This window comes from Lactuca saligna, chromosome 1 (genome assembly GCF_052625555.1).
Source record: "Lactuca saligna cultivar CGN05327 chromosome 1, ASM5262555v1, whole genome shotgun sequence".
Classification (NCBI taxonomy): Eukaryota; Viridiplantae; Streptophyta; class Magnoliopsida; order Asterales; family Asteraceae; genus Lactuca; species Lactuca saligna.
Window position 1 is genome coordinate 20,762,688 of NC_136417.1, and position 26,672 is coordinate 20,789,359.

Below are 26,672 nucleotides of genomic sequence, written 5' to 3' on the forward strand. Positions count from 1 at the left end.
TGCAGACACTTGATTTACTCGAAGACCACGTCGTATTGTAACAGGTGAAGCTTTACACCATTTTTTCTCTTATAGGGAATATCATTGCATTTACTAAAAGTATATTGGATACAATCCTTATCGACGGTAGATTCATTAGAAAAAGCAGCATCCAAAAAATTAGGGGTGACAATTGTTGACACGGCACGACAAAAATAGACAACACGAAACGAAATTGGGACGAAACTGAAATTCAAATCCGTGTTCATGTTAAGTGTAGAAAACATGATGTCGTGTCGTGTTTAAAATTCGATACAAAATTGACACGATTTAGCATTTATTTGTTGTGTTTTTCGTGTTTTTGGTGTTATGTATGATTAGATATTAATTAAATAAACTATTTTTTTTTATTATTTTATCTTTGTCGTGTCGTGTTTGTCTTTTTTTTAATCGGTTCGTTTCCGTGTTAGTTAAAAAAAACACGACATCATGTCGTGTCGTATTCGTGTTACATAAAACATTGTTGTGTCAGACAAAAACACGACACGATGACCTGATTTGCCGCCCCTACAAAAAATAGTCAACAAATGTCATATGTGATGTACTAAGACCACATCGTATTGTAACAGGTGAAGCTTTACACCATTTTTTCTCTTATAGGGAATATCATTGCATTTACTAAAAGTATATTGGATACAATCCTTATCGACGGTAGATTCATTAGAAAAAGCAGCATCCAAAAAATTAGGGGTGACAATTGTTGACACGACACGATAAAAATAGACGACACGAAACGAAATTGGGACGAAACTGAAATTCAAATTCGTGTTCATGTTAAGTGTAGAAAACACGATGTCGTGTCGTGTTTAAAATTCGATACAAAATTGACACGATTTAACATTTATTTGTTGTGTTTTTCGTGTTTGTCGTGTTTTTGGTGTTATGTATGATTAGATATTAATTAAATAAACTATTTTTTTTATTATTTTATCTTTGTCGTGTCGTGTCGTATCGTGTTTTTTTTTTTTTTTTAATCGGTTCGTTTCCGTGTTAGTTAAAAAAAACACGACATCATGTCGTGTCGTGTTCGTGTTACATAAAACATTGTTGTGTCAGACAAAAACACGACACGATGACCTGATTTGCCACCCCTACAAAAAATAGTCAACAAATGTCTTATGTGATGTACTAAGACCATGGAGTTTACGGGTGGGTTGGAGATGCCCTAAGATACCAATCTTAGAGGTGAAAATGAGGTAGGGTTGGAAAAGAATTAGGGAAGAAATGGAGTTTAGGGGTGGGTTGGAGATGCCCTAAGATACCTATCTTCTTTCCTATTATACATCCATCCTCTCTCACTATTTGTTGACATAAAGACTACAATTAGAAGCATGGTTCTAAAAAGCGCGCCATGGCACACCTCAAGGCGTGCCATGGCGCGAGGCGGGGTGTAGCCGTTACGAAAACGTTCAAGGCGGGTTTGTGAAGCGTGACACCCAAATAACGTGTCAAGGCGCGCCTTATTGTGTTATGGCGCGAGTTTTTTTTCAAGTTGAGAGTTTTTTTTGTTTTGTTTTTTTTATCGGGCCTAAAATAAATGAGTTTTTGTTAAATTTTTTCTATTAGATATTAATATAACACTTCTAAAAAGATAAATAATACTATAATTTGTAAATTATAAAACTAACTTAACAAAAAATGGACCAGGTCCATGTTACGTCAATGTGTGAAGATATTGGGCCGCCCGACTATTAACCCATGTGATCCTTCTTTAATTATTTCTTTTGGTTTAAAAAGTAATTTATAAACCCTAAGTGGATGTATCTTTAAAATAATTAATGTTGCTATTTAGAAATAGTTAATGTTATTAGAAGTTTCACTGTGTGTCTTCTACTCGATGTAAATGTTTCTTTCATTTGTCCTTGTATTCTAGTTCCAAATATGTGGATATAAAATTATCAAAGAAAAATAGGTTTTGTCTCGGTGACAAAAATGATTTGGTCTTTGGCAACAATAGTTACGTGATATGAAGTTTAATCAACCACCATACTAGATTTATTTCAGAAAGAATAAGATATCGAACCATAATAATTGTCGTTTTGCTTTAAATCAAATAAAGACGTCGATAACCATTGTTCTTGTAATCTCATTTCGTAATATCATAATTCATAATGAATGGGAATTAATTAAACTGGTTTGTATCGACTGTTTTAGAGCTATGTTTTTTCTTTCTTTTAACAAATACGAGTATTAATTCTTGAATCAAACTGTTGGGTATTTAGTTTCTTGATAACTTCACAATTTCATTAGCAAGCTTCTCAGCATCAATGCAAGACGAGCCATTAGAACCAGTCGCCTTTTCCGCAACTTTCTTCCACTCCAAAGCTTTCTTCCTCATTCGTTTACCCTCTACTCCCTCCATTAACTCATTCACAAGCTTCTCCACTTCATCCCTCTTCACATTCCTGCTAATCTCCATGCCAACTCCCCATTCCTTGCACATTTGTCTGCAATTTGTCTGCTGATCACCGGAAACCGGCCAACATATCATTGGTACACCAGCCGACAAGCTCTCAATGATCGAACCCCACCCACCATGAGTCAAGAACCCACCAACAGACGAGTGGTTCAACACCTCTTCCTGTGAACACCAGTTTGCTACAAAGCCTTTACCCTTCATCGCATCCTCGAGTTCTTGAGGCAAAACCACGGGCTTCCCATCAACCAAATCACTCCGTATTATCCAAAGAAACTCATGGTTACTGTTTACAAGTCCCCAACCAAACTCTAGTAAATCTTGTAGTGACATTACGGCTATACTTCCAAAGTTGACATATACCACAGAATTCGGTTCCTTTGACTGGAGCCACTGTACACATTCAGGTTCTTCCTTCCATAAACTATAGCCATTGCAAAGCGACTTGTTGGCTTCGTTTTCTGTAATTTGATTCAGAAGTAATTCCAGAGGCCCGACAGAGTAGACATTAGGAAAGATGGATTTAAGCTCTTTGATGAGACTCGCCTCGAGTTCCTCGAATGTATGGATGATCATATGCGAAACCTTATGAGCTAATTGAGCGGTTTCCAGGAGGAATTTAAATGCAGGATTATCATGTTTAGTGAATAGTTTAATCTCAGGTAGTTCCTTCAAACGGATACCTTCCATTCCAGGAATCCAATCTATTTCCATGTCAAGGTACCCATTAGTCAGATAAATTTCATCTGCAAAAAAAAAAAAAAAAAAAAAAAAAAAAGTTCAAGTTTGTTCGATATATTAAAAGTCACCGAGATTAATTCATATGGATGTTGGCCTTCAGTTTTTGGAATCATGGGACAATATTTCAGGAGCTTCAGATATATATTACGAACAAAAAACAAAAATAAGTTTTAGTTTGAGCTATCCATATAACAAGAAGACCGAGCTAACCTTTAAGTGGGAGAATTCCTTTCTCCGCTAGAACTTTGACCTGGTAAAACCCCATGAACCCACTGGCAGCCATGGTCCAGAAAAGGATGATGGGGATGTTAAGCTTTTCAGCAGCATGAATAGTATTTGTGTAAGTCATGAACCCATCGCAAATAATACAGGTGACTGGAATCTCAAGCCCAGACACAACGTCAAGAAAGGAACCAAGGAAATTGGCTCCAAGGTAGGTCCAGAGTTCAGCCATGGTTTGCGTATGCTCAACACCATCGTCTGTAGCAGGAGAGAGACCATCAGGAACCGTTTTGAATTGAAAACCAGGAGCTTTATCGAGCCCGAGAATCCCATTGGACTTTACGAGGCGCTTCTGATTCGAGTGAGTGTTTATGAAGGTTACATGGAGGCCCTTGTGGTGCAGAATCCTGGCTAGTTTGAGCATACACTTGATGTGGCTTTGTGCTGGATATGGTACGAACACCACATGAGGCTGCTTCTGACCGATTATGGGCACTGCATCGCCCATCTCTCTCTGTGTGTGTGTTACTATGTGATATATCGTCTGGTGCTGTTATCTTATATATTGATTTAAATGGTCTTAAGAGGTGGAAATCAACATCAATGGTCCATACATGACAAATGTTTCTGCCCCACCCCTTTCCTCGTCTTTGAAATAACTTTTCAAATATATGTACAGTGTAATATTCCATTAGATATTATGGGTCATGCTCGTACCCATATTATGACTGCCACATCATCATCTTCTTCCGTAACATGTAAAGGGGGATGGTGTTCATTTTTGGAAACGACGTTGAGGAAGGAGAAAAGCAGAAAAACTAAGGAAGAAGAAAGAAAACGGACGTTGAGGGGATGTTACCTTGGCAATGGGAAACAACGGGAAACCAGGGGTGGTGTTGGTGGCGTTATACCAGCGTTGAGGTGCCTCCACCTCAGCAAAACGGCTTCGGTCGTTGCCTACACCGATCATTCTTAGGCTAAATTTATTATTTTTTATAATCTTTTATTATATGCCGGAACAAGTACATACTTGTATTTATGTTTTCAGAATCATGTTTATCGTATCATTGTTCTTATAAATTCTTAAACTGTAACTAACAGAAAATCATCATTGTTCTTGAAATACATTTATCTTTTAGTAAATAATATAATCTATATTGATCTCAAAGTGGCGTGCTTAATTTATACCTTATTATTATTATTATTTTGGTTGGAAGAAAATCAAAGATTCAATGAAAGTGACATATAGATGTATCGTGGAACTTGCAGTATGGAAGGTGGACTTTTCACTTTCAATTGTCTATGAATTTCTCAATTAACTTTAAGTGGGGCGTTCAAGCTTGACTTGCTTTGACAATGAAATTTGATAAAAATTATCTTTGGCTTAACGGTAAGAGTGATCTTCTCATTTTAGAGATCATGAGTTCAAGTTTTATTTGAGATATATGTGGTAGTCAAGAGTAAATTAGTTTGACGTTAAAAAAAAGGGAAAAAAAAGAACTAGATTAGGATCCTCATAAAACGCGGGGAACGTATAAAAAATACATATAAAGTCATCCAAAAACCGACATAATAATTAAAAAAAGAAAGATGAACTAATAAAAACAATCTTCGCATTATTGATTATATTGAAATGTTTAAAAAATAAAATAAAATGTGTGAATATTTATAATTGTTGAAGGATCTCTTTGTAGACAATATTTTTTTAATAAATGATAGCAATATTCAGTATGGTTCCTATTTATTCAAAAGTAATAAAAGTAAATAGCAATGTACTTTGAAAGTATATTGCTATAAGTTGTAAAGTTGTTTTTCTGTAAAGTTGTAAAGCTTTTTTCCTAAGTAACCTAATTTACAGCAATGTACTTTCAAAGTACATTGCTATATAGTAACTTGGTGTTTTCTAAAAGTTAACAAAAATTGTCCCTATTAACATAATAAAGGTAAACAACAATGTATATTGATATCATTTATAAAACTGATAATAACAATAAGGGATAATGACTTAGAAGACCATTAAAGTTTCAAATTTGTTCAGAAAACACCATTCAGGTATTACATGTTCAAAAAACACCATCAAACTAAGACATATGTTCAAAAAACACTAACGAACAACATATTCTGTTCAGAAAACACAATCTTTATGGTTTGGGGTAACTTACATGTTTAGCCCCTAACTTTTTTTTCTTAACTCTGACAGTCCCTAACGTTTGTATTTATTTTTGCTTCGGACCATGATCGAGTTAAAAGACTAATATAACCTTATTAGTTTCATTTAACATTTATTTTTATTACTTGTTATGTAACGACCCAAAATTTAAGACCAAATTTTTTTTTAATAAAACATTACTTTAAGCAAAGTCATCATTCAAAACATAATCAGAGTATTAATCTTCAAAACACATGTTCATTATCAGAGTAAAAATTCCCTGGCTGTCTAATCTATCGATGTGTGTCATGCGATCACCCCGAGCTCTTCCCTCCGCTACCGGAAGTACCTGAAACCAAAACTGAAAACCGTAAGCACGAAGCTTAGTGAGTTCCCCACCCTAGCTAACACATACCATGCATAATCACATACTGCACATACTGGGCCACGCCCGCTATCTTGGGCCTCGCCCGCTACAACGGCCCCGCCGCTCCAGGCCTCGCCTGGCTTCGAGCCCCGCTCAGATACAGATCTGTTTCACTTAGGCCTCGCCTGTCATAGGGCCTCGCCCGCCGACAAATGATAATACATAAACATATCACAACACATAAGCTAAACTCATACGACTGATCCTGTCCTAAGGCCTCGCCTATCATGAACCTCGCCCCTGTCCTGCTACTGATGAGCCATGGAACCCCGTCCACGCTCCTACTGGTAGTGAGATACGGGCCCAACCCACTCTCATTCCTTCCCTAACTTGGGCCTCGCCCCTGTTCTGCTACTAGTGAGATATGGAACCCCATCCACATTCTGCTATTGGTGAGATACGGGACCTCGCCCACACTCACCTCCCTACCAGGCACATACATGTATCACACAGACAACAAGTATAAACGATCATATAAACAAATCCTTGGGCACCCGCCCGCTATCAATGGACCTCGTCTTGAATATCATACTAGCATACTGTGCCTAGGGTTAACCCCCGGGTCTTCTACTCGTAACTACATAGGCCGGCATTGTAGCCTTAGACCTATTCACACAAAGGGAAACTCACCTACACTGGCTGAACTTGCTGATGATCTCACTAGCTGCTGCCCGACAACTCACTGAACTCCTGCTCCCCTTGCTCCCCGAACTACCAATATCAATGCAACACTGAGTCTAACTGACTCCCGAAAGACAACCAAGTCAACCCTGGTCCAAGGTCAAAGTCCTGGTCAAGGTCATCCTCCCACGTCAACCCTACTCACCGAGTCAACCTACTGACTCGCCGAGTTCATATATTCAGAGTCCTTCCTTTCCTTTCGCATATCGACTCGCCGAGTTAGTCCATGACTCGCCGAGTCTACCAATTTCTGAGTCCTGACCTGTCCAACTCACCGAGTCTCCACCCGACTCACTGATTCGAGTCTCAACTCGAAGGGTTTAGGGTTTCGCAACCTGACTCGCCGAATCCAAGAACAGACTCGCTGAGTACAAGGCAATCTTCATCTGACTCGACGAGTTGTTCATCCCACTCGTCGAGTTGCTCCTCACCTTCATGCTACTCGCCGAGTCCACTTCAAAGGACTCGCCGAGTCCAGTCAAAACCCCTTACATGCAGAGGGATTTTGAGTCATGCATGGACTCCAAACTGTAGATCTACCCTTCCCAAGCCTATTCCTCATGTAAATTTGCAAACTTTACGTGTAGAGAAGGAGATCTAGGCAAAATACACCATAAACTAGGGTTTAAGGCAAAGAGGCTCCATAATCCACTCAAGGGCTGATACTTTATGCTTCTCAAGACCATAATATGCTTAGATCTGAAGTAGCAACTTCAAATCTGGCTTCTAACTCAAAAGAATAACATTATGGCTAAAAACCCCAACAACCACACATGGATCTAGGTGCAAAAAGGGTCTAAGAACTAGTTTATTACCTCCAAATGCTCAGAAATGAACTCACAATCCCAGATCTATAGTCCTTTCTTGCTCCTCCAAATTCCTTCTTCCTTCTCCAAGCTTTAATGCACCTTCCAAGGCAACAAATTGGCTCAATCAATGGATATGGCGGCTAGGGTTTGATGTTTGGGTGAAAGAGGCAGTAAAAGAACCCTAGGGGAGAGAATGAGACGTTTAAATAGGCTCCAAATCCCGATTTTAGGGTTTTCCTCGCACAGACCAGACTCGCCAAGTCCCCTTGGCCGACTCGCCGAGTCGGTCACTTACTCCTCGACCCGGATCCCGCTCGGACTCGCCAAGTTCATCCTTGGACTCGCCGAGTTGCCCTTTAAAATTAGGGTTTTCTTTCCTTTCTTGGCCTTCCAGACTTCGGGTGTTACATGTTAATTATTTATACAATTGATATACTTATAATAAATAATAACATAAATTGTATTAATTTTTAAATAAATAAAAAAATAATGTTAATAGAAAGTAATAAGGGTATAATAGTCTTTTAACTCGACAAGGGTTCGAATTCGAAGCAAATTTAAAATAAAGGGACTGTCCAAGTTAAGAAAAAAAAGTTAGGGACTGAATATGTAAGTTACCCCAAACCATAGAGATGATGTTTTTTTGAACAGAAAATGTACTTCGTTAGTGTTTTTTGAACATATATCTTAGTTTGATTGTGTTTTTTGAACATGTAATAGTTGAATGGTTTTTTTCGAACGAATTTGAAACTTCAATGGTGTCTTTAGTCATTTTCCCTAACCATAACATATTTGAAGTTTTATGAAAGGGGTAAACAACAATGCACACTTTGACTGGGATCAAAAGAGAGAGACGACAAAGGAAGTTTAATTCCAAACAAAATGATTTCGTAAAAATTTACAATTTCATAAAAAGTTGTAGTTTTCTGATATTTATTTATATTGAGGTTGTAATGAATAACATTGTAACAATGTTAATAAATTCACATTCAAACAAAATATTAGAGTAAAAATGAATAAAATTCTAAATTCATCTAAGTTTAAACTCAAAAGGCAAATAAATGAATAATTCAACATTTCATAAAACCCCAAAATGTATTTAAATGATTAAAATTCTAACCCCAAGATCGATTAGTATATCACAAAGTCCTCAAAAACCAAATAATATGTAAACATAATATTAAATCAATAGTACTCAAATCACCTAACTACTCAAACAAAATCATGAAAATCATATATTATTTTTGTTGAGATTTGAATCTGCTGATAAAACATTAAACGAATCAGATTCTGGCGTGCATATTTGTAGTACATAGAAATATGTTAGTTTATCAAATAAAATATATAAAAAAATAATAATAATTGTATTGTTTGTAGTATTCTTTGTAAAAGAATGTTACTTGTTCGATGTAAAAAAAATCAATTCAACAATGATTGTATTATAAAAAATGAACTTTAAGATTGCATAACCATTAACTTTGTTCTTCAAATTATAATGTGAAATTTAAATTTTGAGTGCCAACTTTTTATCTAAAAGTACATTCAAAGCAGATAGATAAATCTCTATATTACATTCCTAAAAAAAATAAAAGTGACATATAGATGTATTGTAACAACCCAATTTTTTAAAGAAAATTTTCATTTTTAATTAATAAAACATAATTGCATAAACCGTGAAATCCCAACATAATTGTTTTCAAATCAACGATTCATTACAATTTATTCAAATCATCAGAGTGTCCCCAAACCCTAACAGTGAAAGAGAGAGAGATAGAGTGCACGCCGCACCATCACGCCTTGCCCTTGCCTTTGGGCTCAGATGTACATGAAACAAATCAATAACCTGTAAGCGAAATGCTTAGTGAGTTCCCCAAAGCATACCATGCACTACACATACACATATCCTGTTAGCTAATTAAAGCTACACATATCTTACAAGCCATGCATACATAAAACCTAGCTTGATCTCGTAAACACCCTGCCGCAAACCTCACCTTCGACCCCTCAGGGAAGAAGCTAATCATCTGTGCAGACTCAATGTCTACAATCCATCGCCTGGCAGCTATGGGGTCCTTCGCCCCGTGAAAATCCGGCGCACCACTGCCCCTGAAGTCCTTAAAGGACAGTGTGCGGGATCCCGACTGGCCAGATGCCATGTCGCTCTTGAATGCTCGGAGGCGATCCTCCATCAACTCACATATCCTTCCTTGATCGATCTGAAGATAATGGGGGTCGACTCAAGGATATCCCTGGTGATCTCTGTCGCGATGAAATCGCGTAGCCCCTCATCCACCGGCTTGGAGCCTGATCCCGAACCCGATCCCTCTCCTGAACTGCCAACTGCTGGTCTAGGGCGCAATACCACCATTCTGAAATAGAACATAAAAATGTCAGGAACACTGATATATCTCGAGGGATCACTACTACCACAAGTTTCCTGGTCTCATCTCAGCCTTCCTTGATTCGAGTACGGATCCTCTGCTTCCAGTAGTACGGGCCCATACTACCTTCCACATTTATCCGTACTTTCCTCAAGTACTGCCTTGACTCCACCAAGTCACTATTACTGTTAATAATTTCTGCTACTCCCATCCTAGGCTTGCCCTAGGGAGTCCTATGACTATACCCGATCCAGTCCTCAGCTGCTGAAATCCTCCTTGTGATGCCAATTAGCCATCACCTGAATACCATCACATGCGGCGAGGCTCAGATAATCCTTCAAGTAAAAGACTCGTCCCTACAACGGTTAGACTCAGACAAGAGCTGCGCAATAGGGCCAAGTCTAGCACTCTGAGATTATTCAACCCTGTTCGCATGTGACGTGACGTATTTACCTAATGGCTAACTCCCATCACTTAGAGTCCCACAAAAGCACAAAGCAAGCAGCATTCATACATAGGAGGCTACTCAAGCAATTCCATCCTCATAATGGGAAACTGTACTAACATACAATGCTAAGCTCATGCTATCAGGCATAACCTAAACAGGCTATCCTATTGTTGTCTACTCAATCCTAGCATGCAATTTTCATATACTGAAGCACATGAAGCAGGCACATAAGGCATCGCTCCTAGATCCTTAGTCCTATTCTAGCATGCTGTTCTACAGGAACTGATAAACATATATAAACTTGTATGGGTACATTGGGGAATACTTACTTGAGCTCAGCCGGTCGCGCACATCACACACTTCGTTTCTTCTTAAAAAGAACTCTTAGAAAACATTTTCTTTTTCAAATTATTTTAATCCCTCGATTTGAGTCCAGACACCCCCGAAGGTGTGTCCGAATCCCTCAAACCAGGGCTATGATACCAACCTGTAATATCCCAAAAATACGAGCCAAAAATTTCATTTTTAAATACACATACTTAGCAAAACATTAGAATTAAAACATTCACCAATCATATCATTTCATAAAAGATGTGCGTGTCTGGAAACCAGTTTATAAAAACATAACAAAGTCAGAGTACAAATCCCCAGGAAGATCTCATAGTGCGGGATACAAAGTGTGTATGTAAATGTGCTGTTACCGCGTCAGTTCCTTCCCCTTCGAAGAAGAGATACCTCGAAAGTAGTTGTTGAAGTCTACTTGTTGAGCGTCTGACTGCTAGATCGCAAATCCTCCGGCTGAATGGAAGCTTCTCTCTGAGTAGAGTTCGGATCTACTCCTTTCCTTGCACTCTTCAACCACCTCTTTCTTCTTCTAAGCTCCAACCTTCGGGAACCAGGTGCTACAGTATTCATCTTCAAGGAACCTAAAACACACAAACTCGATTTCTTCTTTGTTCGTGGAAATCGATTTCTGGGTTTGAAAACCCTAACTTAACTAAGGGTTGTTCTTGAGTTTGGTTTTTCGTCTTGATGTTTTTCTGGAATACCATACCAATCCTCGAGTTTGTAAGCTTCAAACAAATCGAATGTGTGTGCATGTGTGTGTGTGCATTCATCTTCATCTGTGTTCTATTTTAAAAAAAATAACTTACCCCAAGTCTGAGTTTGTGAGCATAATGTGGAAAGAATTCGAATTGCGGATGATTTCTTCTAAAATAAACTCGAAATCTAGAGTTTTTCGGATGGATTTGTTCATTGTGTGTTTCAGATATTTATCTAGTTCATCAGGGTTGTTCATCGTGTTTTCAAGAGCTTCTTTATATTTGAGTGTGTGTATTTGTTAAGAACAGGAACCCCAAATGTAGTTGTGTGTATGATTTCGTTTTTTGACAGATTTTCCATAAATGATTTATTCAGATTTGAATGTGTGTATATGTGGGTAAGATCATAACACAATCCTAGGCTCAATAAATTGTTTAAGGTTTGCTTAAGAACACTATGGCCGGAGGTTGATGATAATGAACAGTGATCTCATGGAAAATCATGAATGTCGGAGTTTTTGAGTTCATCGAAAAAATCAGGAACACCGGAGAAGATGACCGAAGCTGTTTACGCCAGAAACCGGTTAAACCTCCAATAACATGTCATAAGAATGTTTTTTGAACAATTCAACAAGTTCAATGAAAAAAAAAACTACAGTGACTTAATGTGTACAAATCAAAGAAAATGTTAACCTTTTAAGTCATTGTCCCTATTTTAAACGAGTCTTATATCGGACAACCCAAATCGAGTGTGATTCGTAATTCTTATGCCTCCCTTCGTGTTTTTGGTTCATGGTTTACTATTTGGCTTCCGTAGGTTTTAGCTTTTGGTTGGTCTTCTCGATCGGATGCAAAGGGGTGGAATGGGCTTAGTTTTTACCTTTTTTTTTTTTTAACTTTTGATAATTTCTTTATATAATAAACTTTATTTTCCTACATAGCATTCTGCTGAGGATCTTTTATCAAATTCATTTTGCCGTTCAAAGAATTTCTTTTTCTTAAAACGTGTGATTAAGAAAAATTAAAATATGTAACTTTTTAAATCTATTTTTAAGTCATTATATACTTGTTGTGGTTCATTTGGGTTCGTTAAACTTTCAAATTTAATTAATAAGAGACGGTTCCTTCCAATACATGTAGAGCCAAATTTTCTAATTGTTACAGAGGGACATACAACATCATAACCTTGTAACTGATGTTGATCTAACATTTTGTTGGAACACGCTTGTCATTTCTTTATGTAGTGTAGATACCTAATGCATATGGCACAGCCACCGTCAACAGGAGTATTACACAATATTCTGCTTCCAGAAAAATCAATATCTTAATATTTAAAAAACTGTTATCAAAATAAGAAAGGAAGTCATATATAATGGCATGCAATTCTATGTTTGATAGGTTTGTAAGGAAAATTAAATTAAACATCAACTCCAAATTATTGGTAATAAATATCGTTTTTAGGTTGGGTTGAAGTGTACACTACAGGATATGTCTTCGTCTATAGTGGCAACCCTATGAGCGACGATGTCTATTGTTAGCAGGTACATATAATTTACACATTTTGTGTCGCCGATAATAGTGTGACCGCTATTGCTTCTAGCAACAATTTATAAGTTGTCCTCTGCTTACTCTGACCGTTGATAGTGAGATAGATCCAGTGGCGAGCATCGTGTACGTTCCATAGCTTTAGTGGCAACAAATTGTTGCCACTAAACCCCCAAAATAGTCCGCAAATGTTTGCAAACATAAATTATGTTACTCTATGCTATTACCAATTAAATATCTTAGTTATTATTTAATACCATCACTGCCAAAAAAAAAAAATCCCCTTTAGAGCTCTTTCCAAACAGTCAATGATACCATATGGCTCTATGATCTCTCCAAAATAACATTGGTGGTCGTTTTTGTTTTTTACCTGGTAGCAACGGCCGCCACCACCAGAGCATTTCCCCACCACCGTTGTTGCTCACAACCAAAGCAGTAGCGATGAGGAAACAATGACGACACATTAGCGGAGATATTTGTCGCCCTTAATACCCATATTTATTGTAGTGGTGAAGGTTGAGGCTAAGATACGTACAAAATCGTATAGTTTGAACACCACTACTAAACCAATGCTTTAACCACGGATCCCATTCGTAGCTGATTTAAAAATGACAATAGTTGAAAGACAGCGTATCAACAAGAACTATCAATTTGTTTTGGGTGTTTAATTTGTAGAAATTTGTTGATGGACTTACGATGGATCAACAGAGGATTCTATTCCAAAAGATATAGCCTCGCTAGATGATCGATATGATACTAATTCAACAACTAATTGCCAACAGAAGGACGAGAAACCATTTTCCTACGCCAAATTGTTCGTTTCTCCATCACCTATAATTTAGTTTTGAAATCTAACTGTTTTCCCGTAAACCTCCTTCCATTCAAGATAAAGAAATATATATATATATATATATATATATATATATATATATATATATATATATATATATATATATATATATATATATATACAAAATTACATAGGAAATGGGCACAAATACAATGAGCTAATATAAATGGGACTATCTGTACTATCTATACAAATAATACAAATAACAATGATCCGCTAACAGCCCCCATAGTGCGAACGGGAGCTGAATCACAAACGTTCAAGCTGGAACGAAAATCTAGAAAAATAGATGATGGAAGAGTCTTACTAAATATGTCAGCATATTGAGAAGAAGATAGGCACATGTAAGACTCATGTGACTAGTCGCAACCTTGTCTCGAACAAAATGAAGATAAATCTCAATATGCTTAGTCTGTTAGTGTTGAACTAGATTAGCAAACATATACACTGCACTCACGTTGTCACAATAAACAATGGTAACCCGATATGGTGAGTAGTGAAGTTCAAGAAGTAAATTGTGAATCCAATAAGTTTCTGCAACAGCATTGATAACACCTCGATATTCTGCTTCGACACTAGACCGAGAAATGATATTCTGATGTTTCGATGACCAAGACAACAGATTGTGTCCTAAAAAGACACGGTAACCAGATGTAGATCGACGAGTGATTACAAACTAGCCCAATCAACATCTGAATAAGCAATGATGTCATGAGACGGAGAACTGAAAAGTTGAAGGTTGTGGCTTCTAGTGCCACGTATATAGCGTACAATACGCTTTAGAACCGTGAAGTGTGGTTCTCGAGGGTTATGCATACATAACATATATGGTGGACATCATATGAAATGTTTGGTCTAGCGAACGTATGATGCTACAATGCACATGCAAGGCTGCAGTAAAAAAGTAGAGTCGACAACCGGAGGGGCCTAAGCTATCAGAAGAGACATGGAGAGAGTACCATACAAACATGACTTGAAAATGGAATCCACTCTATTCCATTCAGTGTTATCATAAGAGGCAACTTGTTTTTCTCTTGGTGGCTCTAAGTGATCAGCAACTCCATAGCCTATGCAATAAATCTCAAATAACTCTTGTCGTATGTCATAATTCATCCTGTCCAAATCGAAAACGAACGGGACAACATGTTTGATATCTATCACGGAAGAAGGCCTATCAGAAACAATAGAAAAAGATTGAGACTTTGGAGATCCGATCATGATAATCGACAGAGGAAAGAGAGAAAGAGAATGGGATATGAGATGAAGGTCGACAATATAGGAGGTGGTGACTTAGAAGCAGGGTTTAAGAAGAACACGGTTTGTGCTATGATACCATGAAATTTAAATATTTTCTTGTAAACTCCTTCCATTCAAGATAAAGATAAATCTCTCTCTCTCTCTCTCTCTCTCTCTATATATATATATATATATATATATATATATATATATATATATACATACATATATATACACACACACACACACAAAATTACAAAGGAAACGGGCCTGAATACAATAGGCTAATATAAGCTTGACTATCTATAATATCTATACAAATAATACAAATAAGAATGATCCACTAACAAGCTTGTCATTCTCCATTAAAAAGGAGAGCTACAAGTTATTTATGAATGTTATGGTTATCTGTGACAACCCGAAATTTCTATCTCGTACAGTCTTTCAGATTCAATCACAGTCAGACTCGTTTCTGCTATCTTTTAGCATTGTTCAGGGTCTGTTTGAGTGTTCTAAGTCTAGTACATTCAAGTTTTGGGTTTAAGGATGAGTTGACTTAAGTTCATTATGTTGCATTCGGGCAAAACACTCCATTTAGAGGAGTGTACGGCCGTACACATGTGCACGACCGTACATAGGAGTGTACAACCGTACACATAGGTGTACAACCATACACCCAAGGTGGTCGTACACTACCTCCTATATATAGGAACACTTCATTTTTCTTCATTTCTTCTTCTTTGGCCGCAAACAACTCTATTCTTTTTCAACTATCATCAAGCTCTACACCTTAATCTTCAAAGATGTAAGTATTCCTTCCATTGAATTGTTGATACATGGCTTTATCTAGTGAAGATCCATGTTTTCATCCCTGAAATCGTCTCTTTTCGTTAGATCTTCAAATCTTCATCCATTTCACCAAGAACACATACTTGTTCTTGAGCCTTGAAGTCATTAGAAGCCTTCAAAAGTGTGAGTATCTCCTCTATTTGCTTGTTAAGCTTGATAAATACTTGATTCCTAGCCATGATTCATCATCTAATGCAATAACATCAAGGGTGTACGGTCGTACACACTTCATATGGTCGTAAACCCTTGTTTAATGCACGTATAGGCCTCAAACTCACCCCATGTTTCAACATAAGACCATAAGCACTTAATGGATGCTAGTTAGGGCCATAAACACCCATTTTTGCATGTTTCTTCAATGAGTGTACGACTGTACACTCCAGGCCGTACACATCATGGCCGTACACACTTGATGGGCATCAAGTCACCAAAATGAATTTCAAAATATTAAACTTCTTTTAAATGTTTTTGTAAACTTATATTTCTCCCAAAAATCATATTAGTGTATATATATATATATATATATATATATATATATATATATATATATATATATATATATATAAGATTTAAAAGGCTTAGGACTGATAACCCACTTTAGTACCTTTTCCTTGTTTGGATGTGGGATTACAAGTATCAGTTGTTTATCCGAGTGTCATTTAAATTTTATTTATATATATTTGTATATGTATACAAGTATAAAATTTAGTTCATTAAGTTTCAATTACCTTTTGTAACATGTTGAGCAAGGGGTTATATTCATGAATACTTAGTATCAATACAGAAAGTACATATACATTATAATAGGTATAATTTATGATTCACAGAACATTAATTCATAATTCAAGTATACTAAAATACAATGTTTTACAAGAACAAAGGTTTGATTCAAAACTATTGAAGGGTATACATTTTTCAGATATATGTTAAGTATACTAATCTAAGAACATACTATCAATCATTTATTTCAGAGTGATTGGGTTTTCATAACTATGATACATGTAACGTTTATATGCTTTTCATGAGTCAAGTGGTACAGGTTGTTAAATTCATTTAAACAATATAGTAAAGTCCTGACATTATAAACTGAATCTCCAGTCGGGGATCAAAACAATGTGTATATAGATCTATATTGGGATTGACAACCCCTCACTCGGACTGCTAGCTACAATCAGGTATACACGCCTGTGAGTGACAAATTGTTATCAACAGTTTTCAGCGCATTCATAGTGTTGGGTTAGGCCATCTAGTCAGTATGGTTATAATAACTCATATAAAAGATATTAGCAATACGTTAATGTTTAATTAACTAAACCTAAGTATATTTTCAAAGTACTAGTTTACAAAAGGAATACAAATACAGAACATTGGTTTACAAATAGAACAGTTTTATGTAATTAAAAATTACTTTTCATATACAGTAGAAAATATAAGATTTTCTGGAACAGTTTACATATTCAGGAAACAGAAAACATTCTTTCAAACATAAATATATATGCACTCACTCAACTTTATGTTGATACTCTCTTTTCAAAATACTTGTATTCTCAGGGAACCAGTAGATAGGTACTTCCCGTGCTTTTGAGAAGATGGAGTTATTTATGTCTTGTCTTCTTCTTTTGTATAACTAAGTGGTTTCAATATACAATGATGAAACACATGTAAATACTTATACTTTTTAAATACAGTGGTTGTTTGTACTCTGATTACTATAATGTATGTGTTGTGATACTACAAATGAAGTCTTCCACCCTCAGACGTTTCCGTCGTCTGGTTTGGAGGTGTGACATTATCTACAACATAATTTAAAGTTCAATTTTAGTATTTTTGTTTTAGGTATTTAACCGTTCACAAATTAATCACATTGTGTTTGAAAAACTTAATTTTGTAAAAGCTAAGTTCCATGTTGAATTATTTTATAAAGGCTTAGATGCATGTTGAGTAATATGATCATAAAGTCTAATAGTTTCTTGGGTAACATTGTCAAGGTTTAGCTAATTCAAAAACGTTTTACCGAATCAACACAACAAAAAGAATATTTGTGGTACATTTTTTAATTTAATCCGCAAGTACCGATTCAATTAGAACTTAACATAATCAATAAATCACAACCATAGGGTGTAAGAAATCAACTACCTCACATAGTAGGGATCTTTTGGTGTAGGAGAACAATAATCATGATTGATTGTTTATCAATATTCATATGAAGGTGGAATGAATGATGCTAGATGGCCTACGATTGTCTTGACAAATGACGTTGGAGCTTATGGGGATCAAGTGGAGGATGTTACTTCTTGGGAGATGGTTGTCTTGAAAAAACTGGGTCATGGATTAAGGCTATTTTTTAAAAGGTAGACGAATTGTGAGTGCGATCTATGACTTATATGTTTAGCATCATGGTAAGGATGACTACAAATAAAAGTTCACACTTTTTACGGCATTGGAAGTCTCTTCATGATGATCTGGATGAAGGAAACACAAGAGTTCAACTACAATGGTTTTGGTTTACTCGTGAAGGATCACATGGGTCGATATTGTGTGTCCACATACGGTTTGGAGCTTTGGCCAAAACATGGGTACAGAAGGTTAGTAAAGGTTTCTGTTTCAAGATGGATAAAGAGGGTTGAATTTTCACCGGTACATTATTTTCATTCGAAATTAAATAAAATTATGATCACCAAGGTGAATATTGTGGGTTTCTTGTGACTATAATGCTAAATCTAGGGGCTATTATACAAATAATAAGGAAGTCAAAAATGGCTTTCACCTTTAAATATAATGACTTCCATTTTCACAGCTTTCTGTAAAATAATAATAATAATAATAATAATAATAATAATAATAATAATAATAATAAATATACCTTGAAAGCGACATGAATCTAGTTTTTTGAAAGCAAACTAATTTCTGCAACCAGTTTTTCAACATCTAGAAACGACGAACCGTCAAGATCAGTCGTCATTTCCGCCATTTTCCTCCACTCCATTGCCTTGTTTCTCATCCTCCACCCGCCTCCACCCATTAACTCCCTCACAAGCTTCTCTACTTCATCCCTCTTCACGTCCCTCCCCATCTCCATCCCCACCTCCCATTCCTTGCACACTTGTCTGCAATTAGTCCGTTGGTCACCGGTGAACGGACAGCATATCATCGGTACACCAGCAGACAAGCTCTCAATGACCGAACCCCACCCACCATGAGTCAAGAACCCACCAACCGAAGGGTGGTTCAACACCTCCTCCTGTGAACACCAGCTTCCTATAAACCCTCTTTCTTTAACCACTTCCTCCAGTTCTAATGGCAAAACTGCACACTCCCCATCTACCAAATCATCCCTGATTATCCAAAGAAAATTGTGGTTACTGTTAACAAGTCCCCAACCTAATTCATGCAAATCTTTTACAGACATTACTGCTAGACTTCCAAAGTTGACATACACCACAGAATTCGGTTCCTTCAAATGGAGCCATTGGAAACATTCGGGTTCCTCCTTCCATAAGCTATAACCATTGAAAGTCGAGCTCTTGGGTACTTTTTCTGTCATCTTGTTCAAAAGTAACTGCAGTGGCCCAATGGTGTAGACATGTGGAAACATGGATTTAAACTCTTTGATGAGACTTCTCTCTAATTCATCAAAAGTATGGATAATCATGCGTGAAATTTTATCAGCATCATGTGCGATTTGGACAATGAATTTTAAAGCCGAAGATTTTGGCCCTACGCCCCAGATATGTTCCGGTAGATCCCTTAAACGGATCTCTTTCATTCCGGGAACATCTATCATGGTATCAAGATATCCATTTGTCAAACAACTATCATCTGCGAAAACAATACAAGATGGATTAATTACAACTGCCAAAGGAAAAGATGATGATTTTGTATGGACTAGAAATCTAATTACCTCTAAGTGGGACAACTCCTTTCTCCAATAGAACTTTTGCCTGGTAAAACCCCATGAACCCGCAGGCAGCCATGGTCCAGAAAAGGATGATGGGGACTCCGAGCGTCTCAGCAGCATAAGGGGTTTGAGCGAAAGTCATGAAGCCATCGGAGATTATACAAGTGACCGGAGTTTCAAGTCCGGCTACAATTTCAAGAAAGGGAGACAAGAAATTGGTCGTAAGGTACCTGGCGAGTTCAACGATGGTTTGAGTTGGATCATGATCGTCATCGTTAGAAGTGGAAGGGAGACCATCTGGAACCGTTTTGAATTGAAAACCAGGGACACCGTCAATATCATGAAACCCACCGTACTTGAGAAGGCGTTTGTGGTTGGAGTGGGTGTTGACGAAGGTTATGTGAAGGCCTTTTTGGTGCATGATCCTGGCTAGTTTAAGCATACACTTGATATGGCTTTGTGCAGGAAACGGTATAAACACCACATGATGAGGCTTTTGAGCAATTCTTGGTACTCCTTCCATCTTTGTATGTGGAATGCCTGTTGACAAAGTCGAATGATTGTGGAGATCGCTATCACTTTATTGATTTCAAAGTAGATACGACAATCTTATTGAATAAGAGTGTGATTAAGGGTTTTTTTTTTTTTTTTATTGAGCGGCAATACAATATTATTAGAAAAAAGAAAAAGAAGCTAGTAATAGCTGAACAAAAGAAGATAAACCAAGAAAATAAACACAGCAAGCACCAAAAGAAAAGAAGTCTAAAACAAAGAGCAACACCTGCAGGTTGCCAACAGAAGTGAAGCGACTAACAGAAACAGCTGAATAAAAGAACATAAACCAAGAATAGTGATTAAGTTTAGTTTAATTTTGTTTTATTTTTAGTTATTTTAACTTTTTTTTTTTGGAGATTTAACCGTTCAAATTAAAATAATGTTTTATTTTCTGAAACTTTTTACTTCTATAAAATTATATGATAATTATTAAATTTTAACGGGGTGAATGTACCAACTTTATTTACATCTTTTTATTTATTAATTTATTCTCAAAGATGACATGAAATTGAAAAATCAAAATAACATGAAATAACTATGAACTTGGTTAAATGCGAGTAATTTGGTCTGTATAATGTTTTTTTGAAGGAATTAATTATAATCTTTTATTTGTTTGATTGCTATGTAATGAAATTTGTTTTATGTTTGGTTTACATATTTTTCAAGAATATTGGAAGGTAACTTATATAATATGACCAAAATACGATTTTTACCGCTGGTGTGGTTGTGTACATATATTTTTGCTTGTTGGTGTGCGTGAAGGTGTTGGGGCGATTATGGGTGTCGGGTGCGAGGTAGGGCGTATATGATCATTTAGGTGGAGATTACGAGTTTCTTGTGACTATAATATTAAATCTAGGAGGCTATTGTATAAATAATAGGAAAGTGAAAAAGGATTTTGACGTTTAGAATGAGTTACATTTTCATTAATTTTTGTTTTCTTTATATACATTGCACAGCCATCAAAGATGAAGAAGATTTTGTTCATTAATTCCTATTTATTTCTTAATAATATTTTCTTATTATTTATTGTTCGCTTCATTTATTTGTCTCAACTTTAACAAAATATATATATATTTTATCATATTTGTTCATACAAAGACCATCCATAATAATGAGTTTAATGAAAGAATTAAATGATATCATTTAATAGATAAAACTCTAGCATGGTGAACAAGATGTCATATTGTCCTTCAATGAATTTTCAGTTTAATGAACTCTTTAATTGAACAAAAAAATGAATGTTTCTAAATTCTTATAGAAATATTATAAATTACTTTTGTAATGTTTAATTGAATTTTGTAAAGTTCAATAAAGTGTAGAAAAAATTTTAATGAGATGTATGGAACGTAGAATGATAAAGAAACAATCCATTGAACTCTACGAAGTTCAATGCACTATCGATACCCTTAGAAAACGTCCACTCTACCCCTGAAATGAATCTAGTTTTTTGAAAGCACACTAATATCGGCAACCAATTTTTCAACATCTAGAGACGACGAACCGTCAAGATCAGTCGCCATTTCCGCCATTTTCCTCCACTCCATTGCCTTGTTTCTCATCCTCCCCCCGCCTCCGCCCATTAACTCCCTCACAAGCTTCTCTACTTCATCCCTCTTCACGTCCCTCCCCATCTCCATCCCCACCTCCCATTCCTTGCACACTTGTCTGCAATTAGTCCGTTGGTCACCGGTGAACGGACAGCATATCATCGGTACACCAGCAGACAAGCTCTCAATAACTGAACCCCACCCACCATGAGTCAAGAACGCACCAACCGAAGGGTGGTTCAACACCTCCTCCTGTGAACACCAGCTTCCTATAAACCCTCTTTCTTTAACCACTTCCTCCAGTTCTAATGGCAAAACTCCACACCCACCATCAACCAAATCATCCCTGATTATCCAAAGAAAATTGTGATTACTGTTAACAAGTCCCCAACCTAATTCAAGCAAATCTTTTACAGACATTACTGCTAGACTTCCAAAATTGACATACACCACAGAATTCGGTTCCTTCAAATGGAGCCACCGGAAACATGCGGGTTCTTCCTTCCATAAGCTATAACCATTGAAAGTCGAGTTCTTGGTATCTTTTTCTGTCATCTGGTTCAAAAGTAACTCCAATGGCCCAATGGTGTAGATGTGAGGAAACATGGATTTAATCTCTTGGATGAGAGTGCTTTCTAATTCATCAAAAGTATGGATAATCATGTGTGAAATTTTATCAGCTTCGTGTGCGATTTGGACCATGAATTTTAAAGCCGAAGATTTTGGCCCTACGCCCCAGATATGTTCAGGTAGATCCCTTAAACGGATCTCTTTCATTCCCGGAACGTCTATCAAGGTATCAACATATCCATTTGTCAAACAACTATCATCTGCAAAAACGATACAAGATGGATTAATTAGAAGTGGCAAAGGAAAAGATTGATGATGACTTTATATGGACTAGAAATCTAACCTTTAAGTGGGACAACTCCTTTCTCCGTTAGAACTTTTGACTGGTAAAACCCCATGAACCCACTGGCAGCCATGGTCCAGAAAAGGATGATGGGGACTCCGAGCTTCTCAGCAGCAGAAGGAGTTCGAGTAAAAGTCATGAAGCCATCGGAGATTATACAAGTGACCGGAGTTTCAAGTCCGGCTACAATTTCAAGAAAAGCATCCAAGAAATGGATCGTAAGGTACGCGGAGAGTTCAACGAGGGTTTGAGTTGGATCATGATCGTCGTCAGAAGTGGAAGAGAGACCATCTGGAACCGTTTTGAACTGAAAACCAGGAACACCGTCAAGATCATGAAACCCACCGTACTTGAGAAGGCGTTTGTGATTGGACTGGGTGTTGACGAAGGTTATGTGGAGGCCCCTGTGGTGCAGAATCCTGGCTAGTTTGAGCATACACTTGATGTGGCTTTGTGCAGGTAACGGTATGAACACCACATGAGGTTTCTGAGTAATTCTGGGCACGGCTTCCATCTTTGTGTTGCATATAGAGGCAAGTGGAATTTAGTGTGCCACAGAATGTGGAATGTCTATTGACATCGAATGATTGTGGAGATCATTATCACTTTATTGATTTCAAATCAGATATGACAATCATTCAAATTAAAATATTGTTTTATTTTGTGAAATTTTTTATTTTTCTAAATTTGTATGATGATTATTAAATTTTATGAATGTACGTACAAACTTCGTTTACATCTTTTTAAATTTTTTTTTCTTAAAGATAACATGAACTCAAAAGAACAAAATAACATGCAATGATCATGAACTTGGTTATTAATCAGGTAAAATTCCAGAAAAAAACACAAGAATTTGTATTCATATATGCTACGGAATCTACAACATGAACTCTCTAGCTACAATCCGAGGGAATAGTCCTCGGTGGCATCAATCAACAATTTTGCCGGAACATTGTTGTTATCTATGTTTATTTAGCAATTGTTGGAACTTAGCTGTCTATATCTGAACCGTATACATAACACTAATCGAATATCCACAATCCTTACTTAGGTAATTAAGTACATGTTTTCACCTTTAAATATTCAATTCAATAACTCAAACGCCAAAAGCACAAAAAAAGAACCATGTCCAAACAAGATTATCGATGCCACCAATGCCTACATTGAGTTTCTCCTAATGACACGTATATTAATATAACACCTTTCATAGCACCCAAAAACACACGGCAACTCCCCGCAGCTAGAGATGGACCCAAAATCCAGAATTGATGAGAAGAAGCCTCATGTGTTGTTTGTACCATTTCCAGCACAAAGCCACATCAAGTGTATGCTCAAACTAGCAAGACTTCTGCACCACAAGGGTCTTCACATAACCTTTGTCAACACCGAGTCGAGCCAGAAGCGCCTTCTCAAGTACGGTGGGTTGCATGGTCTAGACACGGCTCCAGGTTTTCAATTCAAAACCGTTCCAGATGGTCTCCCTTCTGATGACGACACTGAACTAAATCAAACCGCAGAGGCAGAGCGACTCTTCCTGTACCTTTTGACCAATTTCTTGGGTTCCTTTCTTGATCTTGTAGCTGGACTTGAAAGTCCACCGACTTGTATTATCTCAGATGGTTTCATGACTTTCACAGACACTGTTGAAGCTGCTGCTGAAAAGCTCAAGACCCCGATCATCCTTTACTGGACCCTTGCAGCTTGTGGATTCATGGCCTATTACCAGGCTAAAGTTTTGACTGACAAAGGACTTCTCCCGCTTAAAGGTTAACTATCCTATTTGGTATACGGCGTAATTTGAAAAGGAATTGCATGTTGATTCCATTCCATCCAACTAAATATGTCCATGATGTTCATGAAAATCCTATTTGACGATCAATTTTATATGTCTTTTTTATGCAGATGAAAGTTATTTGAATAACGGGTACACTGATAACCTTATAGATTGGATACCGGGAATGGAAGGAGTCCGTTTGAGGGATCTACCCAAACATATGTTAGCCACAAGCGTCGATGATCCCGCATATAATTATCTGTTGGAATCAGCTCGGACAGCCGATAAAGTTTCACACATTATCCTCCATACTTTCGACGAATTAGAAGCTACTCTTGTCAAAGAACTTAGATCAATATTTCCTCGAATCTACACAGTTGGACCTCTACAGTTACTTTTGAACCAGACCAACCAGACTAAAAGCTCAAGTTTTAATGGCTGTAGTTTGTGGAATGAAGAACCCAAATGCATCGAGTGGCTCGAGTCGAAGGAACCAAACTCGGTGGTGTATGTCAACTTTGGAAGTTTAGCAGTAATGTCTCTACAAGAGTTACTGGAATTGGGTTGGGGACTTGTTAATAGCAACCATTATTTTCTTTGGATAATCAGGACTGATATGGTTGACGGGGGATCAGCAATTCTACCATTGGAATTTGAGGAGGCTGTTAAAACGAGAGGTTTTATTGCAAATTGGTGCTCACAAGAAGAGGTCCTCAACCACGCTTCAGTTGGTGGGTTTTTGACTCACGGTGGTTGGGGTTCAGTGATCGAGAGCCTATCTGCGGGTGTGCCGATGTTATGTTGGCCAGTTTCTCATGACCAAACGGTTAACTGTCGGCAAATGTGCCAGAATTGGGAGGTCGCAATGGAGATCGAGAGGAATTCGAAAAGGGATGAAGTTGAGAAGCTTGTAAAGGCATTAATGGAGGGAATTGAGGGTAAAAGAATGAGGAAGAAGGCCATGGAGTGGAAGAAAATGGCGGAAATCGCGACAGATTGTAATGGATGTTCGTCTTTGAATATCGAAGAACTTGCCAATGAAATCACAAACATGTCAAGAAACTAGATACCCAATATTTGTTTATGATTCCACATGTGTAAGTGTTTATGGAATAAAAAAGAAAAGAAACTGGAGTTAATTTGCATTGGTTACACACCACAATAACTAAATAGAAAAGGATATAACTAAATAGAAAATGATGGGAGAGAATTGGACTCGATAAGCTTTATAGGCTACCATCGATGATGAGTGTGATGACATTCATGCCTTTCAGATAGATGAGAGATGGAGATCAAGTGAGTCTCTTTCCCACCTTGTTTCATTTTTTAGATGGGACAAAAAGTTTACAATTTTTTGTTTTAATTGACGCCTGCTTTGGTTCTAGTCCTATATATGTATGCAAACTAATGTCCAATCATGTCGCCTTAATGATGCTCTACATAAAGGAACAAAAAGGAAGGGCCGACTAACAAACCAAAACACAAATACGTTGGTATCTAACTGATTTTTGGTTCAAAATAGAAAGGGTCAAAAATAAGATAACCTTATCCATTAGCATACAAATGTCATTTGAGTTTTGAAATGTCACGTTGAAGATCCTACACAGTGATGCACAAGTATAGTCCAATACAAGGTACCAACGTGATGGAAGAAGATGAGGGCCATAATGAAAGCATCCAATAACCCAAGTATCCCAAAAAAAATACTGTTAAAATTAGGAATATTCAGTAAACCAAGTATTGATATTGTAACAAATCTTTTTAGTTTACTTTCTAAAAAAGTCTTATAGAAAGTAGACTCCAACATATATAAATATTTATATATAGGACGTGTTTACCGATTACCTTTGTGAGATACGTGACAAACAAACACAACTAATTTATAATACCAGTGCAATGCCACTGCTTTAATAGCTTACAAGTTATTAAGTTACCTACTCTCACAAAAGTAAAACAAAATTAAAGTTTAGTCGGTAAATTATTTTTTTTTAAGAAAAAAGTCAAGGATACATAACAAATTATTAAATTTCGTTACTATTTGCTAACATCCTCTCTTTAAAAAATAAAAAATATATTTTACTCAAACAGTCTCATATAAAGGTATCACAACAATTTGTACTAATATATGTTATCATTAAGTTTCCAC

General features: G+C 36.8%; 4 protein-coding genes across 4 annotated transcripts; 1 reads left to right on the forward strand and 3 right to left on the reverse strand.

Moving 5' to 3' along the window:
* Positions 1-2,101: 2,101 nt before the first annotated feature.
* Positions 2,102-3,975, reverse strand: LOC145027279 (UDP-glycosyltransferase 85C1-like). The gene is made up of 2 exons (XM_078976899.1): positions 3,407-3,975; positions 2,102-3,201 (listed from the first exon to the last, which is right to left on the reverse strand). The coding sequence occupies exons 1-2, from the start codon at positions 3,924-3,926 to the stop codon at positions 2,258-2,260; spliced, it is 1,464 nt and encodes a 487-aa protein (XP_078833025.1). The 5' UTR covers positions 3,927-3,975; the 3' UTR covers positions 2,102-2,257.
* A 14,670-nt stretch (positions 3,976-18,645) lies between these two features.
* On the reverse strand, positions 18,646-20,356 carry LOC145027295 (UDP-glycosyltransferase 85C1-like). The gene is made up of 2 exons (XM_078976900.1): positions 19,738-20,356; positions 18,646-19,655 (listed from the first exon to the last, which is right to left on the reverse strand). The coding sequence occupies exons 1-2, from the start codon at positions 20,255-20,257 to the stop codon at positions 18,718-18,720; spliced, it is 1,458 nt and encodes a 485-aa protein (XP_078833026.1). The 5' UTR covers positions 20,258-20,356; the 3' UTR covers positions 18,646-18,717.
* A 1,245-nt stretch (positions 20,357-21,601) lies between these two features.
* On the reverse strand, positions 21,602-23,336 carry LOC145027311 (UDP-glycosyltransferase 85C1-like). Its single transcript, XM_078976901.1, has 2 exons — positions 22,753-23,336; positions 21,602-22,669 (listed from the first exon to the last, which is right to left on the reverse strand). The coding sequence occupies exons 1-2, from the start codon at positions 23,264-23,266 to the stop codon at positions 21,732-21,734; spliced, it is 1,452 nt and encodes a 483-aa protein (XP_078833027.1). The 5' UTR covers positions 23,267-23,336; the 3' UTR covers positions 21,602-21,731.
* A 651-nt stretch (positions 23,337-23,987) lies between these two features.
* On the forward strand, positions 23,988-25,654 carry LOC145048607 (UDP-glycosyltransferase 85C1-like). The gene is made up of 2 exons (XM_078997146.1): positions 23,988-24,518; positions 24,655-25,654. Exons 1-2 carry the CDS (start codon positions 23,999-24,001, stop codon positions 25,590-25,592), a joined length of 1,458 nt encoding a protein of 485 aa, XP_078853272.1. The 5' UTR covers positions 23,988-23,998; the 3' UTR covers positions 25,593-25,654.
* Positions 25,655-26,672: the final 1,018 nt, after the last annotated feature.

Bases quoted from the DNA above. Each gene is read 5' to 3' on its own strand.
- LOC145027279 (XM_078976899.1), bottom strand. From the start codon at position 3,926: ATGGGCGATGCAGTGCCCATAATCGGTCAGAAGCAGCCTCATGTGGTG. The intron at 3,202-3,406 runs GTTAGCTCGGTC...TTTTTTTTGCAG, and splicing joins AGGAATTCTCCCACTTAAAG to ATGAAATTTATCTGACTAAT.
- LOC145027295 (XM_078976900.1), bottom strand. From the start codon at position 20,257: ATGGAAGGAGTACCAAGAATTGCTCAAAAGCCTCATCATGTGGTGTTT. The intron at 19,656-19,737 runs GTAATTAGATTT...TTGTTTTCGCAG, and splicing joins AGGAGTTGTCCCACTTAGAG to ATGATAGTTGTTTGACAAAT.
- LOC145027311 (XM_078976901.1), bottom strand. From the start codon at position 23,266: ATGGAAGCCGTGCCCAGAATTACTCAGAAACCTCATGTGGTGTTCATA. The intron at 22,670-22,752 runs GTTAGATTTCTA...TCGTTTTTGCAG, and splicing joins AGGAGTTGTCCCACTTAAAG to ATGATAGTTGTTTGACAAAT.
- LOC145048607 (XM_078997146.1), top strand. From the start codon at position 23,999: ATGGACCCAAAATCCAGAATTGATGAGAAGAAGCCTCATGTGTTGTTT. The intron at 24,519-24,654 runs GTTAACTATCCT...TTTTTTATGCAG, and splicing joins AGGACTTCTCCCGCTTAAAG to ATGAAAGTTATTTGAATAAC.